General features: G+C 37.9%; 2 protein-coding genes across 4 annotated transcripts; one reads left to right on the top strand and one right to left on the bottom strand.

Moving 5' to 3' along the window:
• LOC105050317 (RING-H2 finger protein ATL47-like) lies at window positions 1-2115 on the top strand. Of its 3 annotated transcripts, none has more exons than XR_012133897.1 (2): window positions 1-294; window positions 997-1133. XR_012133897.1 is itself a non-coding variant. In XM_010930283.4 (2 exons), the coding sequence occupies exon 2, from the start codon at window positions 780-782 to the stop codon at window positions 1998-2000; it is 1221 nt and encodes a 406-aa protein (XP_010928585.1). In that variant the 5' UTR covers window positions 3-294; window positions 508-779; the 3' UTR covers window positions 2001-2115. The 3 variants fall into 3 exon arrangements, 2 of the variants coding, with proteins under 2 accessions (XP_010928585.1, XP_073098652.1); XM_010930283.4 differs by having other exon boundaries at window positions 3-294; window positions 508-2115; XM_073242551.1 differs by having other exon boundaries at window positions 5-294; window positions 1076-2115.
• A 15451-nt stretch (window positions 2116-17566) lies between these two features.
• Window positions 17567-18751, bottom strand: LOC105050319 (uncharacterized). Its single transcript, XM_010930285.4, has one exon. It carries the CDS (start codon window positions 18354-18356, stop codon window positions 17841-17843), a length of 516 nt encoding a protein of 171 aa, XP_010928587.1. The 5' UTR covers window positions 18357-18751; the 3' UTR covers window positions 17567-17840.
• Between the last annotated feature and the right edge of the window lie 211 nt (window positions 18752-18962).

The raw sequence follows: 18962 nt of genomic DNA, 5'->3' as shown, positions 1-18962 counted from the left end.
CACCTTGGGTTGGGAAGAGCTCCCACCACCCCGCTCCCAAAACCCTCCCCTTACTCCTTGCCTCCTACCAGTTTTTTCCCTTTTTTTTCCTTCTGAAAAAATAATATATGGCAATAAACTCTTGTATTTTGGAGGGAAAAGAATAAAATTTCCATTCCCCTCTAGTGGGTTTGGTTTCTTTCTGAAACCAGAAACAAAGGAAGCTAACAAGAGGAACCAGAAAGTGAAAGACCCCAGCAAAAACTTAAAAGAAGGTCCCAACTACTCTCTTATGGAGGACTATCCAAACCAGAGGTAGGCCACCAATACCCCTTTAAACAAATTAGCTCTCTCTCTTTCCCTTCATTCTACTCTCTTGTTGTCCAACTGATGTTGGGGTGGGAAAAAAACAAAAGGAAAACATTTTTCCCCGCTAAGGCCGTAGCAGTTTATCACATATGTGCTTGGGATTGTATTTTTACCTCAAAAAAAATGGAACTTTTAGCCTTTCCTCTTCCGTATTGACAGGTCTCTTCTTGTATGATTCGGGTTTCAACTAAATGCTAGAAAGAAACCTATTTGTTTTTTTGAAAAAAAAACTAAGCTTTTTCTTCTTCCTTCTTCTCCATCAGTGATCTAGATTTGATCTGAAATTTTTGAAAGCAAAAATCATTCTTTTGGCCTGCCATTCACCTCAAATGAGTTGGATTAGTCCTCTAACCTTGCACAGTTTGAATTTTTAGCCTTCCCCATATCCTCCTCTCAGATGACTTGGGCCTTGTCCCAAGCTACGGAAGGAGATGGTTGTTCTATCGTCGGCATCCACCAGAACCGCTTCGGTACTGCCCCAAACCAAGATAAAGATTAGATTTTTGCCTCCTTTCCCATCTCCCCAACTCCATAGCTTTCAGAGGGACTCACTCCCATTCTCCACCTCCCAGCCTCCACCATCCCCCCCACCCCCCAGCAGCAGTAGAATAAGCCCTGCAGTCCTCTTAATCATAGTAATCCTGGCAGTGATCTTCTTCATCTCTGGCCTCCTCCACCTTCTGGTGAGATTCCTCATCAAGAAACGCCCCTCTGCTTCCTCTTCCAGCCACTCTAATGGGCACCAGGCGGCGGCGGAGCTCTCGGGCTCGGAGGCCCTCCAGCGGCAGCTCCAGCAGCTCTTCCACCTTCACGACTCAGGCCTCGACCAGGCATACATCGACGCGCTGCCCGTCTTCCTTTACAAGGAGATCGTCGGCGCCAAAGAGCCTTTTGACTGCGCCGTCTGCCTCTCCGAGTTTGAAGCCAATGACAAGCTCCGCCTCCTCCCCATCTGCGGCCACGCCTTCCACATCAGCTGCATTGACACCTGGCTGCTCTCCAATTCCACCTGCCCTCTCTGCCGGGGGGCGCTCTTCGTGCAGGGCATGTCGATGGAGAACCCAATTTTCGATTTTGAGGAATCCAGAGAGGAGTGCGGCTTCGCAGGGGACTGGGAGGATGGCTTCTCGATGCCCGGAGGTCAGAAGCCGGCGGAGGTGGAGGAGATTGCTGCTGAGACGAGACTGTTCTCAGTGAGGCTTGGGAAATTCAAGAACTTGGGCAATAGAGATGGTGGTGCTGGTGGTGATAATGTTGATGATAATGGCAATGTTAGAGGTGATGTGAGAAGAGAGGAAGGGGAGAGTAGCAGCAGTAGTTTGGATGCAAGGAGATGCTACTCTATGTGCTCTTATCAATATGTTCTTGGGGAGGCTAATCTCCAAGTGTCTTTATGCACCGGCTCTACTAGGATTGAAAATGGTAAGAGGGTCAGGGGAAGAGGAGCTGGTGGAAATTCGACAAGCAATGTGATTTTGGAAGGGAAGAGGTTGGGGATTGCCGGCAAAGGTGAAAGCTTTTCGGTGTCAAAGATCTGGCAGTGGTCTAATAAGGAGGGGAAACTCCCTATATCTTCAGACTCTTCCTCCTCTATGGATGGGGGATTTCCATGGGCTAGGAGAAGTGTTGGAATACATGAGACATATATGTGATATGATAATTGTTGTTGTCCTCTCTTCTCTTCTCTTATCTTTTTTCCCCCTTTTTTTTAAAACTCTCAGTGGTTATTCAACTCAGCATCAAAATTCATATTTATCCCTTCTCTTTGTTTTCATTTATTTATTTATTTATTTTGCATATTATAGTTGCAGTATTATTAGATGGAATTTTCAAAGGATAGCTGGTTCATGAGCAAAAGATGGTTCTGCAGTTGGATAATTTGGATTACTCATGGTTTAATTATTTTGTGGTGTTCCTTAAGTTTATTACCAGTCATCCACATACTTATCTCCCTTCTAGAATCAAGACCATCTTTGTGTTTGTTAGTTCCTTCTTGCTTCTGGTTACTCAGAGACCAGTGATGCAATGCTCATCAGAATGCCCTGATGTTTGTAGGTCTCTTCTTATTCTGATCTCAAAACTGCATCTCAATGATTGAAGGTTTCGGAGAAGCAGATTTTCAGAATTGTCTGCTTATGGTGCCTTTGTGGTATTATTATAAAGCAAAAGATCGATCAATGTGTCTTGTTATTTCAGCCTTTTTTTTTTTCGTGTTTATTATTTCTCTTTCTTCTGCCAGATAATGGGACTATATGAAAAAGTTGGACAGTGCAATCTTGTGATGAAAGCCCTTGATATGAATGTGTGATATAAGAGTTCTTTTCCTTCTCATTTCTACCAATTCTTGAATATCCGCGTGGTATCAATTCCCTCCTCCTTGACCCAAAAAAGAATGAAAGCACTAGTACCAGCCTTCAGTAATCTCTGTGAAAGTAATATTACCAGTTCATGCTTTCTTAGGTTGAGCAGGGGCACTACACTTGTCCTGTTGATCAAAGCTCGCTACTTCACCGGGCTTAACTCTATTAGCCTGGGTGTTCTGGTGCTCTACTGCTGCCTGGATTACTCTGTTTGTTGCATAAGACTGGTGATTGCCTGATTGTTAGGTTCAACAATCTCTCTTTTTCTTGTATCTCTACTCTATAGCTTCCTTATTCTGTCCCTCTCTTACAATTCCCAGGTTGTGAGTTATAGTTTCCTTAGCTGCCATATGCTAGCTATGTTGTATGCTCACAGGTGCAAGTATGTATTATGTGCTCAGTGCTTACTACTCTTAATATTTTAATACAGCGGATGGCTCCTTATTCTACCAACAACGGAAAAGACATATGCTCCTCGCTTTAACATTGGATTCTCTCCTAAGGCGCTCGTTTCTCCCTCCTATTTCACCTCTCTCCAACTAAATCAATCTCTCAGCGCTCTGACCAAACTGCCAATATTATCACCTTTGTGATTCATTCTGTCCAACCAAATCCACTCTGATTACCCTGGTCCATCGACCAAGACCACTAATTTTCTTGCTTATTCCTTTCTATTACCCAGTTCTTAGCCCCGCCTTAAGATTCCCTACAAGTAAATCAAGATCCTAGATTCTTACCCAAAAAAAATCAAGATCCTAGATATCTTGAGGAGAAACCGGTTCTTAGATAGATTCTACGCCTTATTTATATAAATTATTCTAAGATATGTTCTTTTGGATGGATCATGGAGGTACAAGTGTTACAGATTATTTATGCTTTAGATTATCTAGATGGTTTTGAAAATGAGAATAAATATAATCTGCGGGAATTTAATCCTATATATCGAGATTCAAAATCTGTGTTGGTTATAATGATAAAGTTGTTTAAGGTTAGATCATCTCTATCTTCTAATCATCCATCTCTTTTCTCTCAATCTGTCCATTTTATTGAGTGGGAACCCACTATTTTGTTCCTGTAATGCGTTTGATAATGGAGAATATACAGAATCGAGCATGAATAGATAGAGATAAATTGAAAGAGAAGATGAAATGGTAGGGGATTAATAGGATCTGACTGTCACTATTTCATGTTGATGACACGGCATTCCAGGTTAGCAGGCTATGTGAGCATGGAAGCGGTGCAAATATCAGATAAATAATTGTAAAAAATAGAAGACTTTATTGTGACTTTAAGCTGGAAGCGGTGCACAGAGTTTATAATGGAGCAAGTATTAACAACGTCCTTTTCGTTAGTAATGAGTGGTTGGGTTGACTCGGAGCCATTCAGATTCCACTGATGATCTGGCCAATCGAAGATGGTGCATTAGCCACTGACTAGGTCACTTTATCATGGATATGTTGTTCTAGATGCTCCCAGTTACTACTTTACCTTTGGGTGGGAGGGCGGGACGAGAGATTCCATGGTGTTAGGTGACCAGAAGTGCCATTTATCTCATTTTAAATTTCGATTTAGAAGTATAATATTTGCGGTTGATGGAACAACAATATCTAAATACTATGGGTACGTACATAGATATACGTCAAAGAGAACTAAGATAATTTGGCAGAAGTTGTAACAACTATTAGGTTTAAAGCAACTTCGAATATCACGATACTATTTGTGTTTTGTTGATCTGACTAGGAAGAAGAATGTAATTCTTTTAAGTCAAATTTTTCAAGAAAAAGTTCAGAAAATAAAAAATGAACAAAAGTAGGATCATAAATAACGAAAACAAGTTACAAAACTTCTAAAAGGGAGATTGAGACAAATTCTTCTTTTAGTTAAAAGAGAAAGTTATATTTTTCAAATAGATATGACTAATGAAAAGAATCATAAAATTATTAAAATATTATAAAAAGTATATCTCGATTTTTATCTTAATTTTATTTCCAATTATTTTATCTATTTTTTTCAGATTAAAAGATATGCCTCGTGCAAAATTTTTTTCAAAAAGAAATTTTATATCGGTCAACCTATTTTAAAACTCAAGATATAATTTGATCTTGATTGCTCGGTATGTATACACTTAGGCCGGTAATGGGACCAGGAAGCCATGAAATAGTTTGGGTTAGATTTGTGGATGGTTGGTTTCTTTGCTACCTCGTGAACAATTTTTTGTGTAATAAAACAAATAATGTATGCATAGATGGATGCGGTCGGAAAAAAATTGTATACATGATCTCTCCATATCCAGATAAATAACTACATGAACAGCCTATCCGACATACCACTTAAGTGTATCTGCCCATCACAATTATCACAATGAGGCACCTCATTAGTTTTTATGTCCATCTTTAGGTTTCACTTTCATGGTTTGGGGACCTCCAGTTGCAAGATAACCTTACCCCTTCAAGTCAACAACCTCATTCAGCTCCAGGCCATCGAGTTCATGTGCACTTCCGCCTAAAGTTCAAGGCAATTTGGAGGGCCACCCAAGGTGGATTTGGTGGAACGGTACTTTGTGGGACCTGTTCTTGCACTCAAGAAAGAATCTGGCTTGGGTGCCAAGTCCTTTTCTGTCCGTCATCTTTTTTGAGTGCACTTTGGTTCAATGGAGCATGCTTCATATTCGGTATTCCGTTCTGAAAGCCATGGCTTCAGTCTAAGACGGGGGAAAAAAAATTCTGGAGTCCAATGCTAATCTAATTGTTGGACCAATTCTTAGAAACCCAAGTTCTGCCGCAAACAAAAGAAATAGTAACCGTTCTTTCCAACACCCAAGTACTACCGTTGTTTGAATTTTAATTCTACTATTTTTTTTTTAATTTTATATTATCACATCCCAAATCCGGAACATAACACGACCATGCTATCAAAAGATAGAGCCCACGATAACACGAAGTCAATCCATCATAATTATATAAAATCCATCAAATAAAAAAATTTAATTCTATTATTCATCAAATAATCGAACCAATATTGGTTCAGAGCATCTAAATCCAAAAATAAGTACTAATCCGAATCTCAACATTTATAAATAACTACAAATTCATAATTATAAAATAAATTAAACTTCGACTGCCAAATTTTCAAGCTTGCTATGCCGATCTTCAAGTTTGGATTCCTTTTGTCGATCCTAACCTTATTTCTTTATTCAAACAAAAAGAAAACAAAAAGAATATGAGCTACACTATAATATTCTTGGTGTCTATCTACTTACACCCATTCTATATCTGATTCTATGTTTCATAATTCATCCACTTATGCTCTGATACTATATTAATTGTCACGCCCCCGATCCGAGATTGTGAATCGAGGGTCATGGCAACCACCGTATACTCATGAAAAACTCTTTCCATAAGCATGCAAGGCATCTTATCATGTTATCTTAAAACAACAGCGGAATAATTAGTCAATAATTCAAATCCAAAACATAACGATCTAAATTTTCTTCTTTAATATCTCAATAAATTCAATAATGATTCATAGACCTTACATCAAATTCAATAAAACTTTCAACCTAAAATAAAAGTATAAGGATTCTGCTTCTGATCACTCTTCCATTCATATCTTGTATCATCTTAATTCCTCAACATCTGTAAAAACAGTAAAATAGGAGGTAATGAGCTAAACAGCCCAGTAAGCAATAATTAATTTTCAACAGATTTCATCAGGTATTTAAGTAAATAATTATTTATAGAAAATAAGCATATAGAGTTCATCAATTCGAAATCAATTTTCAATTATGCAATATAATTCATGTCAAATTCATTTCTTTTTTAAAAATTCAAGTTTCTTTCGATATTTTAATTTCTTTCGTTCTTAAATTTTTTTCGTCAACCATGAGCTATGACCACATTTTCCCTGTGGCAGGGTCATAACACCACGTATCTTCTTGCGGTGAGCTGCGAATCATCTGGCAGCAAAGTCCTTCGGAACCGTTGGTCTCTCCGACGGTTTGTCGCTGGTCTCTCCGACGACGTAAATCCTCAGGACAAATCAATTACCAATGTATATGCCCCCATTGGCAGGGTCCTTTACATAGTCAGGTTGTCAATTCATATTGTTCTTATATCATAATTCTTCATAAATCATATTTCATATTCTAATTTCGATAATAAAATATATAATCATGTAGTATCGAAATCAATCAATATAATGCATCATGAAATCAATATGTTCAATCATGCTTCATCATAATATTTCAAATAAGATATTTTCATAACAAAATACCATTCATCCAATTCATGCATCGTTTCACAAATCATGTCAAAAAAATATATTATAATTTGCCGACAAATCTAGAAAAAGTAAAACATTACTTACTTCGAACGCATTCCAATAAATTCACATAATTCTATAAATTTTCTTCCAAAAATTCTGTTCGTAGATCATATCGCGATATCCCATGATCAAACATCCATTTCCTATACAGAATCAATTTCAATAATTAGAAAGAATACGAATACCATATTTCAACGGTTTAGATTGGGTCCGATCATCTAATTTTATCTAATCAAAATTTAATTAGGACCTAAACGATCCAAAGTTTGACTATCAGATCAAATCAGATTCGAAGTGATAGGACCGAGGTTTCTTCATTGATTTCATAAAATCAAGTAGAAAGAGACAATTAGAGGAGAGAGAATTCATGAGGTACAATTCGAATTGATCAGGTGACACAATCCAATATTTCGATTGGTCCAATATCTCGATTGGTGAAATCAACATGATCAAATCAAGTCATGACTAGATCGGGATCATGGATGATCAAATCTAAAGATTCATGGTCTAATCAAGGTGGGTGCCAATACACTACCCAACAATCATGGATCAAGATTCTTCATCAGATCAGAAATATTTAAAAAAAAAATTTATTGATAAATCGATCAAGAGAGAGAAATTGATCAAGAGAGAAATGACTTTAGAGAGAGAAAATTCTAGAGAGAGAAAATTTTAGAGAGAGAAAATTCATCTTGGACTCCTCAGACGATATGATTCAATAAATCCGATCGATCAGATCAAATCATGCTAAAATTATCATGTGGATAATTTAATAAAATTATAGAAATTAAAATCTAAAAATACCTAATTTGATCAAAGTGGATGTCGGTGTACCGTCCGGTGATCATAGATCAAAAAATCCATCACTAGGATCATTTAAATTCATCATCATTCTTCTAAATATTTTAGAAAATCTTAGGAGAGAGAAATAACCTAGAGAGAGGAAGTAGAGAGAGAAAGTCCAATTTTAGAGAGAGAAAATACTAGTTCAAGCTGAAGGGAGAGAGAGAAGAGAGAGAAACTCTCTTTCTCATATTTTATTATTTATATCATTATTTATTAATTAATTTAATAATTTTTTCTTTCTTCTTTTCTTTCTTTTTTTTTTCTTTTTCTTCATGGAAGAGAGTGGAGAGAAAATTTTATTTATTATTATATTATTATTATTTTATTTTTCTTCTTTTTTTCCTTTTTCTTTTCTTTTTCTTTTTTATTTTCTTCCTTCTTTTTCTTTTCTTTTTTTTTTCTTTTCTTTTCTTTTCTTTTCTCTCGGGCTCCTTTCTGGCCGAAACAGGCGACCGGCAGGTCCCCTCCCTTGATCAGCCGTTCAGGCCACGGCCGACACGACGAAGGCCGGCGGCAGAGGGGGGCGACCCAGCGGCAAGAGGAAGGCCAAGCCGGTGGCCGATGACGGCCACCGACGCCCAAACATTCAAAAGGGACTGAATCCCTTTCTCAAAGAAATCCGGCGACTCCGGTCACCGACGATCGTGCACACAGGCACGGGGAGAAAGGAGGAGAAGAGAGGAAGGGGAGGAGGCTCACCTTCGATGCCGGCGAGGCTTTTTCGATGAGCAAAAAGGATGCCACAGGGACGGTCTCCGCAGTGATTTTTCGGCGATTGCCGCCAACTGAGTCTCGGGTCTTTGGTGAGACAGAGAGAGGAGGGTTCTCCTCCTTAAATAGAGCCGGAGGGGGCTCTTTCCGACTCCGATTGGGAGCCGGTGAACAGAGGAAGAAGACTCCCAAAGGGAGTCTTCTCCTCTGTTTTTCTTTTTTTTTTTTTTTGGACCGTGGACTGATTCTGGGCCCAATTGGGCTGTGGACTGATTCTGATTCTCCTCTCTTCTCCTCCTTTCTCCCCGTGCCTGTGTGCACGATCGCCGGCGACCGGAGTCGCCGAATTTCTTTGAGAAAGGGATTCGGTCCCTTTTGAATATTTGGGCATCAGTGGCCGTCGCTGGCCATCGGCTTGGCCTTCCTCTTGCCGCTGGGTTGCCCCCCTCCTGCCGACGACCGCCCCATGCCGGCTACACCGCTGGTCGAAACTCTAATGTGGGGATTTGAGATCCCCTATTTCGGCCCAATGGAAGCCCGGGAAGAAGAAAAGAAAAAGGAAGAAGAAGAAGAAAAGAAAAAGGAAAAAGAAAAAAAAAGAAAAAGAAAAAGAAAAAAAAATATATATATATATATAATAAAAAAAATACACATGAGAGGAAGTTTCTCTCATCTCTCTCTTAAGTCTTTCGCTCTCCTCTCTCTACCTTCTCTCTACATTTTCTCTCTCTAAATTTTTTTCCTATTTTCTCTCTCTAGACCCTTTTATCTCTTTTTATAGATTTTGTCTCTCTAGGATCATTCTCTCTCTCTGATTGTATCACAGATCCTAGGATAAACTTGAGATAAAAATATGATATTCTGAGACTGCTCCAAAATTCGTACAGAATTGGATCTCGATCCGATCCTTATTCGAAATTGATAACATCGATCATGGTTAATCCATATTAAGTCATCCTGATATAATTTTTGATGATCTCAATCATGATTGCTACTTTTGAAGGATACGAAGATTCTCTCTCCACTTTTTCTCTCTACTTTCTCTCTCATAATTGACTTTCTCTCTCTAAAAAGGTCTATGAATCCTGTACCAAGTCATGCCTTCATCTTTTAGGGGTCATATTGACTCTAACAAGATGATCCAAAGTTGCTTTGATATCCATACTGTATGTCAACCTCATTTGATCATATCAAGTATCTTTCAAATTCATTATTAATGAACTCTATTGATTGATCTTGATCTAATCTGTGCTTCACAATTTCTTGATCAGGTCACTTGAATCTGACCCTCAGATCAGAGATCCTGAATTATCCTGGTATCTGGATGGTCCGACACATCCGATCAACAGTCCTCTTTCCTTATAATTTAATCTTATTATATTCATGGAATAGAAATTGATGATGATTTGATATTTTAAATAGGATTAGCTGATTCTTTTAACGAAGTCTGAAGATCTAAGATGAACGAGGTAAGTAGATCTTATGCTCCTTATTTATATTTTTAAATGATCATGTTTTTATGCAAAGAATTGCTATTGATCAAATCATAATTTTTCATAAAATAAGGATCGGCATATGTGATATGAAAAAGCATGTTTTATTATAAGCATTGATTTCATGAATATGTCTTATAAAAATAGCATGATTATGAAGCATGAATTTTATTATTTTTCCATCTATGTATTTGTATGCTTTAAGAAAAAGATATAATGATTTCAAAGGCTCTCAGATGGCTATGAATGAATTCCTTCGGGAAGATCGACATCTAGAGCTAGCATCCACACGAAACATGGCCCTGTCAGTGGGTATAAAGTTGGCACATGAATTAAGAACTCTGTCGATTAAAAAATATGATCCTGTCACGGATATAATAGTGATCTTAGCACAAAATCTATGAGCAATGTTTTGAAACATGACATGAATGTATGATGAAAATGATTTACGATTCATGATTGTGAAATATACATGATTTATACATGCATGATGAATTTATAACTTATTTTGTTATATGCTCTATGAAATATTTTATTTTGTATTACCTGTTATTTTTTAAATATTGCATTATCATGAAAAACTTATGTTTGATCCGGTAAGGAAGTGCAAGTTGTACTTACTGGGCTAGTGTAGCTCATATTCTTTTTGTTTTCTTTTTGTTTGAACAGAGGAATAAGGTAGGATCGGCAAAAGAAATCCAAGCTTGAAGATCGGCATAGCAAGCTTGAAAATTTGACAGCAGAAGTTTAATTTATTTTATAATCATGGATTTGTAGTTATTTATGAATGTTGAGATTCGGGTTAGTACTTGCTTTTGGATTTAGATGCTCTGAACCAATATTGGTTCGATTATTTGATGAATAATAGAATTGAATCTTTTTATTTGATGGATTTTATATGATTATGATGGATTGGCTTCGTGTTATCGTGGGCTCCATCCCTCGGTAGCATGGCCGTGTTATGTCCCGAATTTTGGGCGTGACATTTTATGGTATCAGAGCTTAGGTTATAATCATTGAGAATTATGATATAAATGATATAAATGATTAGGATATGATAGAATAATATCAGAGCTTAGGTTTAAGATCATTGAGATTATAAAGTGATATCAAAACTTTATGTATGATCAATAGGATGTGACCGAGTGAAGCATAATGGATAATATCAGAGCTTAAGATTATGATCATTAAGGATGTGATAGAATGATATAAAGTTTAGGTTATGATCACTCGAGAATATGACTTAAGTGGTATTTGAACTTAAGGTTACCATTATTCGGGACTGTGACTTTTGTGATATTTGAACTTGAGGCTAAGATCATGAGAAACATAATAGATATAAAAGAAAAGATTCAATAATTTGATTTCGAATCAATAGGTATTATGATGAAATTTATGCATAAGTGGCATATGATGTCTATAATAGAATTGACGAGTTATATCTTAGATTTCAGTTAGCAAGGTTAACCTGAGTACAAGAAGTATTGACCCTAGAATGAAGTGGGAGGTATTGATATATTATGTTAGGTATATTTGATGACATTGGAATGCTAAACCTATATGGATAAAGGACATGATAACTTTGCTGATCCTGATGTTAATTTCTTTGCAAAGAAAAGTTGGTTTGGAAGTTGTCTAAATGATTGTAAGGTAAATCGAAGGTTAACTCAAATTAATTCTAGATATATTGGATTCTTGAGGAGTGGTGAAGCTTATGTAATAAGTTCAAACATAGAAGGTGGATAAAGATTTAATTTTGATGTGCTATGCCTAAGAGATAGTAATGACAAGGAAACCTTAAATTTTATCCTAAATTTTATATGAAATTTGAAAGTTGGATCTATCTCTGATTGATTTAATATACAAAGATATCTTTTATTTTTAATAGACTTAGATAATTTGGTAAGTTGAGATCAGAGTACGCAGCAAAAGTGTGATGGTCTGAATTGATTAGAAATATTAATCTTTTAAATCAAAAGATATTATGAAATACGTTAGTTGTAAATAAGAAAGGATTTTACTGATAATAAATGGATACTAGAGAGAAAATCTATCTGATCAAGGAAAGACTCAAAGCAGCACAGGATAGACAGAAGAGTTGGACAGATAGAAAAAGAAGAGAATTGAAATTTTACTTCAGTGATCATATTTTTTTCTAAAAGTATCACCTACAAAAAGTGTCATGAAGTTTGGGAGATATGACAAGCTGAGTCCGCGATATATTAGACCTTTTGAAATTTTGAGCCGAGTAGGAGATGTTGCTTACGAACTAGCTTTACCACCAGATTTATTCTAAGTGCACAATGTCTTTCATGTTTCACTACTAAGAAAATTTATACCTGATCCAAATAACATGATAAAGTATGAGCCATTGCAAGTTCATGAAGACTTAACCTATAAAAAATTTTTTCCTCTGAATTATTGATCGAAAAGAGCAAGTTCTAAGATGGCGCATCATTCCATATGTGAAGATTCATTGGAGTAATCATGAAGAGAGAGAGGCTACATAGGAGCTTGAAGATGATATAAAAATGAGATATCCACACTTATTTGAAAATGAAGGTATGTTAAATTTCAAGGATGAAATTTTTTTTAAGGGGGCTAGAATGTGATCACCCGGCCTAATTGAGTCCAGAATCAGTCCACAGTCCAAAAAAAAAAGGAAAACAGAGGAGAAGACTCCCAAAGGGAGTCTTCTTCCTCCGTTCACCGGCTCCCAATCGGAGTCGGAAAGAGCCCCCTCCAGCTCTATTTAAGGAGGAGAACCCTCCTCTCTCCCTCTCACCAAAGATCCGAGATCCAGTCGGCGGCAATCGTCGGAAAATCACTGCGGAGACTGTCCCTGTGGCATCCTTTTTGCTTGCCAGAAAAGCCTCGCCGACATTGAAGGTGAGCCTCCTCCCCTTCCTCTCTTCTCCTCCTTTCTCCCCGTGCCTGTGTGCACGATCGTCGGCGACCGGAGTCGCCGGATTTCTTCGAGAAAGAGATTCGGTCCCTTCTGAATGTTTGGGCGTCGGTGGCCGCCACCGGCCACTGGCTTGGCCTTCCTCTTGCCGCTGGGTCGCCCCCCTCCTGTCGACGGCCGTCCCATGCCGGCTGCGCCGCTGGTCGAAACTCCAACATGGGGATTTGAGATCCCCTGTTTCGGCCCAATGGAAGCCTGGGAAGAAGAAAAGAAAAAGGAAGAAGAAGAAAAGAAAAAGGAAAAAGAAAAAAAAAAGAAAAGAAAAGAAAAGAAAAGAAAAATATATGTATATAATAAAAAAAATATACATGAGAGGAAGTTTCTCTCATCTCTCTCTTAAGTCTTTCTCCCTCCTCTCTCTACCTTCTCTCTATATTTTCTCTCTCTAGATTTTCTTCCTATTTTCTCTGTCTAGACCCTTTTATCTCTTTTTATAGATTTTGTCTCTCTAGGGTTATTCTCTCTCTCTGATTGTATGACAGACCCTAGGATAAACTTGAGATGAAAATATGATAATCTGAGACTGCTCTGAAATTCGTGCAGAATTAGATCCCGATCTGATTCTTATTCGAAATTGATAACATCGATCATGGTTAATCCATATTAAGTCACCCTGATATAACCTCTGATGATCTCAATCATGATTGCCACTTTTGAAGGATACGAAGATTCTCTCTCTACTTTCTCTCTCATGATTGACTTTCTCTCTCTAAGAAGGTCTATGAATCATGTACCAAGCCATGTCTTCATCTTTTAGGGGTTCATATTGACTCTAACAAGATGATCCAAAGTTGTTTTGATATCCGTACTGTATGTCAATCTCATTTGATCATATCAAGTATCTTTCAAATTTATTATTAATGAACTCTATTGATTGATCTTGATCTAATCTGTGCTTCACAATTTCTTGATCAAGTCATTTGAATCTGACCCTCAGATCAGATATCCTGAATTATCCTGGTATCTGGATGGCCCGACACATCCGGTCAACAGTCTTCTTTCCTTATAATTTAATCTTATTATATTCATGGAATAGAAATTGATGATGATTTTATATTTTAAATAGGATTAGCTGATTCTTTTAACGAAGTCTGAAGATCTAAGATGAATGAGGTAAGTAGATCTTATGCTCCTTATTTATATTTTTAAATGATCATGTTTTTATGCAAAGAATTGCTATTGATCAAATCATAATTTTTCATAAAATAAGGATCGGCATATGTGATATGAAAAAGCATGTTTTATTATGAGCATTGATTTCATGAATATGTCTTATGAAAATAGCATGATTATGAAGCATGAATTTTATTGCTTTTCTATCTATGTATATGTATGCTTTAAAAAAAAGATATAATGATTTCAAAGGCTCTCAGATGGCTATGAATGAATCCCTTCGGAAAGGTTGACATCCGGAGCTAGCATCCACACGAAACATGACCTAGTTAGCGGGTATAAAGTTGGCACATAAATTAAGAACTCTGTCGATTAAGAAACATGATCCTGTCATGGATATAATAGTGACCTTAGCATGAATATCTGTGAACAATGTTTTGAAACATGACATGAATGCATAATGAAAATGATTTACGATTCATGATTGTGAAATATATATGATTTATACATGCATGATGAATTTATAACTTGTTTTGTTATATGCTCTATGAAATATTTTATTTTGTATTACCTGTTATTTTTTAAATATTGTATTATCATAAAAAACTTATGTTTGATCCGGTAAGGAAGTGCAAGTTTTACTTATTGGACTAGTGTAGCTCATATTCTTTTTGTTTTCTTTTTGTTTGAACGGAGGAATAAGGTAGGATCGGCAAAAAGAATCCAAGCTTGAAGATCGGCATAGTAAGCTTGAAAATTTGACAGCAGAAGTTTAATTTATTTTATAATCATGGATCTGTAGTTATTTATGAATGTTGAGATTCGGGTTAGTACTTGCTTTTGGATTTAGATGCTCTGAACCAATATTGGTTCGATTATTTGATGAATAATAGAATTGAATCTTTTTATTTGACGGATTTTAGATGATTATGATGGATTGGCTTCGTGTTATCGTGGGCTCTATCCCTCGGTAGCATGGCCGTGTTATGTCCCGAATTTGGGGCGTGACATATATCAAACCTTTTTCAATCTGATCCAATTTTTTTTTTTTACTCTTTTATCATGTTTCTTAATAAACAGTCTTCAGTTTTCTTAAGCACAATTTAAAGGAAAAGAATAGTGGACAATCAAAAACAGAATGGTAATTTTCCATGACCGACAAACTAGCGTACATCCAAAATCAATTGTTCATCAATCAATTCTAACAAAGCGGTCGAAAACATTACATCGGCAAGTTTTAATTGATAACTTAAGTTTTGATGCTTGGAAAGATCATAGATGGCCATTGATCACTTGTCCAAAAGGCTATGTTTGGATAGGCAATTGATGGAATTAATTGTCTAAGAGGAGTTACTAGGATGACAAAATGATATTTATGTAGGTAAACACTAGAAATCAACGAGGAAGTTACTAAGATAAGAATCCACCTAAAAGATGGGATATGACTACCAATAAGGCTCCATTTGAGATATCTTAATTACTCTGCGTATATGGACATATAACTACATTGACAAAAACAAGGCTTGTACATCTTTTTCTACGTATTGTGATGAACTTTCAGAGAATTTTGCCTTTTGAACTCTGATTTAAACTTTAATATAAAATCTCGTTCCTTGGTGGATAAGATCAACTAAGCATTAAGAAGGTTCAGCATCCCTGGCCCTTATCAACATATCCAATTCTCCAGCATGACAACCATTCATTCCACCTCGGATGTCTTATGTTCACCCATTCATTTGCTAATGATAAAACTTACCATGACAAGTATGGTAACCTTCAAAAATTAATGCGAGTTCTGAAATTTTGAAGGGTAAGGATCTGCCCATGTACTACAATATTTTTATTAATTATAATCAGCATATAATAAGTAAAATTAGGAATATCTAAATGACTTGTGGCTTTTGGAGTAATCTTCACTATTGCCCAGGCAGCTGGCACTGGCAGGTCTATGTTAAGACGTTCTCTAATCTTTTGCCAGTTGGATACTCGGTGCAGTTTGCTGTCTTTAGAGATGGAACTCATCTTCTGTAGCTTTCTACAGTCTATTTAATAACACCATGTCAACATTTTTCTCAGTAAACGCCAACATGGGCTGCTTTAATTCAGCCCGATACATCGGGCTTTTTTTTCCCAGATCCAGTTTGGAGTGGGGCTTCTGGAGGAGTTTGGGGTTGGGGACGAAACATTTTCTTCGTAAACTGCATGTCAGCACGGCCTCCAACCGTTATGGTAATTAACTGGAGCTGCTTATGCAAAAAAAGAGCAAATATCATGCCTTGATTTAGACCATTATAGAGTTTATTTGGGTAATCCAGTAGGATCTAGAAGAAATTTCCTGCTGACTTTGTACACTGTCAAGTCCATTTGAGCATGGTCTATATCAATCCAACACCTCCTTGTTTTGAATCTTGTGCGAAGACAAAAGGATCTCCGTAGATCATTTTTCCCCCCTACAAATCAATAAATTTTCAGACTAGAATTTAGGTAGGAACTTCGGTAAAAGTTCTTTTAAATGGGTGGGATGGGTCAATAGACTTGATTTTTGCAAGAATATCCAAATGTGCCATTAAGTGTCATTGGCGTAACCAATCCTTTGATATGGCATGGCAATACGGAATAGGGAGGGAGTATTAATACTAAAGGAGTGCCCGTCAAGTTAGGCTTATTTAGCTATTCCTATAGAATTAGACTAAAAATCCTAGGGGATTCCTATATTAGTTATTCATTTAAGTGTAATTTTCTATCCACGAAACTGCATCTAGCCCAAGTCCTGTGGGAAATAAAACTTTCTCCTTTTTTTTTCTCTTTTTTTTCAATTCTTGCAGCCCAAAAGCTAGGATTTGAACATCCTTTTAGAAGAAAATGCAAGCTAAATAAGCCAATAGGCCGATTTCTATAGAATTTTTAAACTAATTTAGAAGGTTTATCCAAATAGGCTCTTAAAGTGGTAATTACATTCATTTATTGAAATAAATATGGAATTGGATTTAAAATCCTATAGAATCCATGGAATGAGCTGTCTATTTAAGCATGATCCATGCATTGACTAACACCATCCAATCCAAATCAGAAAGTATCCAAGCCCGATTTTTATAAAATTTTCAATCTAATCATATAGAAATATCCAAACAAATGAAAAATCCAAATAACATTTTAACATTTGGATTAACAGAATTTCTTATTCAGCCTATGCTGACATTTATTTACAAACCCAAACAAGACATTTTTTTTATTTTTATTTTTTTGATACAGCGAAACAAGGCATCTAAAAGGTGTCTCAAACAAATAACAGTCGCCCGTCTCCTTGCATGTCCGGTGGGATCCTCTAACAAACAATTTTGTATGGCTTGCAAAAATCAGGATGACAGTGCGTTACATTAGCTGTAAATTGATGCCATTTTCAAAACAAAGAGAGGAGAAAAACAAAAGCCACAAATAATTCCCACTTATTACATTTGTACACCACACGCGCTTAATTTCTCCAACCAGGAAACGCAAGCTAAGCTAAGAAAGAAAACGACGGCATTTTGTTTTATATTTATATAGATAGATATTATTAAAGACGCAGAATAGAACAAAACAAGCAATTAAAAAAAAAAAAAAAATACAGCAACGTGCGCCCGTAAAACTCTCCCCTCCCGTCGCTTCCAGAAACCCCTCCAAGGCACGCCATCTGCGACCTCAACGAACGCCGGCGGCGGCGGAGAAGACCGGCGGAACGTCCCGGCCGGCAAGATCCACGGAGGACGTGGCGAGAGCCGGCGGGGCGGCGAAGCGGGTGGAGAAGTCGCGGTAGCCGGTGTAGTCCCCTTCGGGGCTACCGCCGTGGCCCTCGTCGAAGTTGAGGGTGTAGCTCAAGGGATCGTACTGAAACCTTGCAGACCCCATCCGGACGACCCCGCCACCGTGCCGAGGGTTCCGGTTGAAGCGCCGGATGAAGGTCTTCCACCGGGGCCCAGCCACGAGCTCCGACCACTCACGAACCTTCATCACCGCCCTCCTCCCCCTGCTCCACCACCCGCCCCGCTCATCGACCCTCTCCGACACCCCCATCCGCTGCCACCACTCGACGGAAGACGGCGCCGACGAAGAGCGCCCGCTGGACCAGGGGATCCAGAAGCAGCAGCATCTTCGCGCGAATACCGCATCGGCCGTCGACGACCCATCAAGCGGCGTTGAGTGGGTCTCCGCCTCCATCGCTCCAATTGGAATTGGGAGAAGAACACGAAGCAAGAGAACTCCAGAAGACAAAACCGAAACCCTAACCCTAATCCTAATTCCGGCGCTAATTGCTCTCGCCCTGGTGGTCGTCGCTGTCCTCTCTCTCCTGAGAGAGATAACGGGGGCCTAAGAGCCTGAAGAAATGGGGAAGGTGAATGGGATGGGTTTCGTATCTTAAGTGCGGGCGTCAAAACGAGGGAAGATTGCTGACGTGGCGATTGGCACGGGTGGGTGGGAACAGGGAATAAGGAGCGTTGGAGATGGGCCCCATCTGGGCGTCCCTCATCGAATCAAATCGATCATCACTAATATTTTAGGTCAGAGGCGGAGGATAGAAGATTCCAGGGGAAAAGGTGTTCCATTAAGTGCCGCACCCCCTGCTTCAAACGTATAAAAATCTCGTGGTTACACCGGACATCCAACATCGTTTCATACCGTTGTTAAGGTAGTGTTATAGGGCTCGTTTCTATTGTGTAGCAACAAGATTCAGCTAAAGAACAACATTTACGCAACCTTTTTTTTTTTTTTTTTTTTTGTTAGGAAACAACATTTACGTACTTAAAAGAGTCAAGTATCACGGCT

Source organism: Elaeis guineensis, chromosome 8 (genome assembly GCF_000442705.2).
Source record: "Elaeis guineensis isolate ETL-2024a chromosome 8, EG11, whole genome shotgun sequence".
Lineage (NCBI taxonomy): Eukaryota > Viridiplantae > Streptophyta > Magnoliopsida > Arecales > Arecaceae > Elaeis > Elaeis guineensis.
This window is presented reverse-complemented; position numbering and strand designations above follow the sequence as displayed.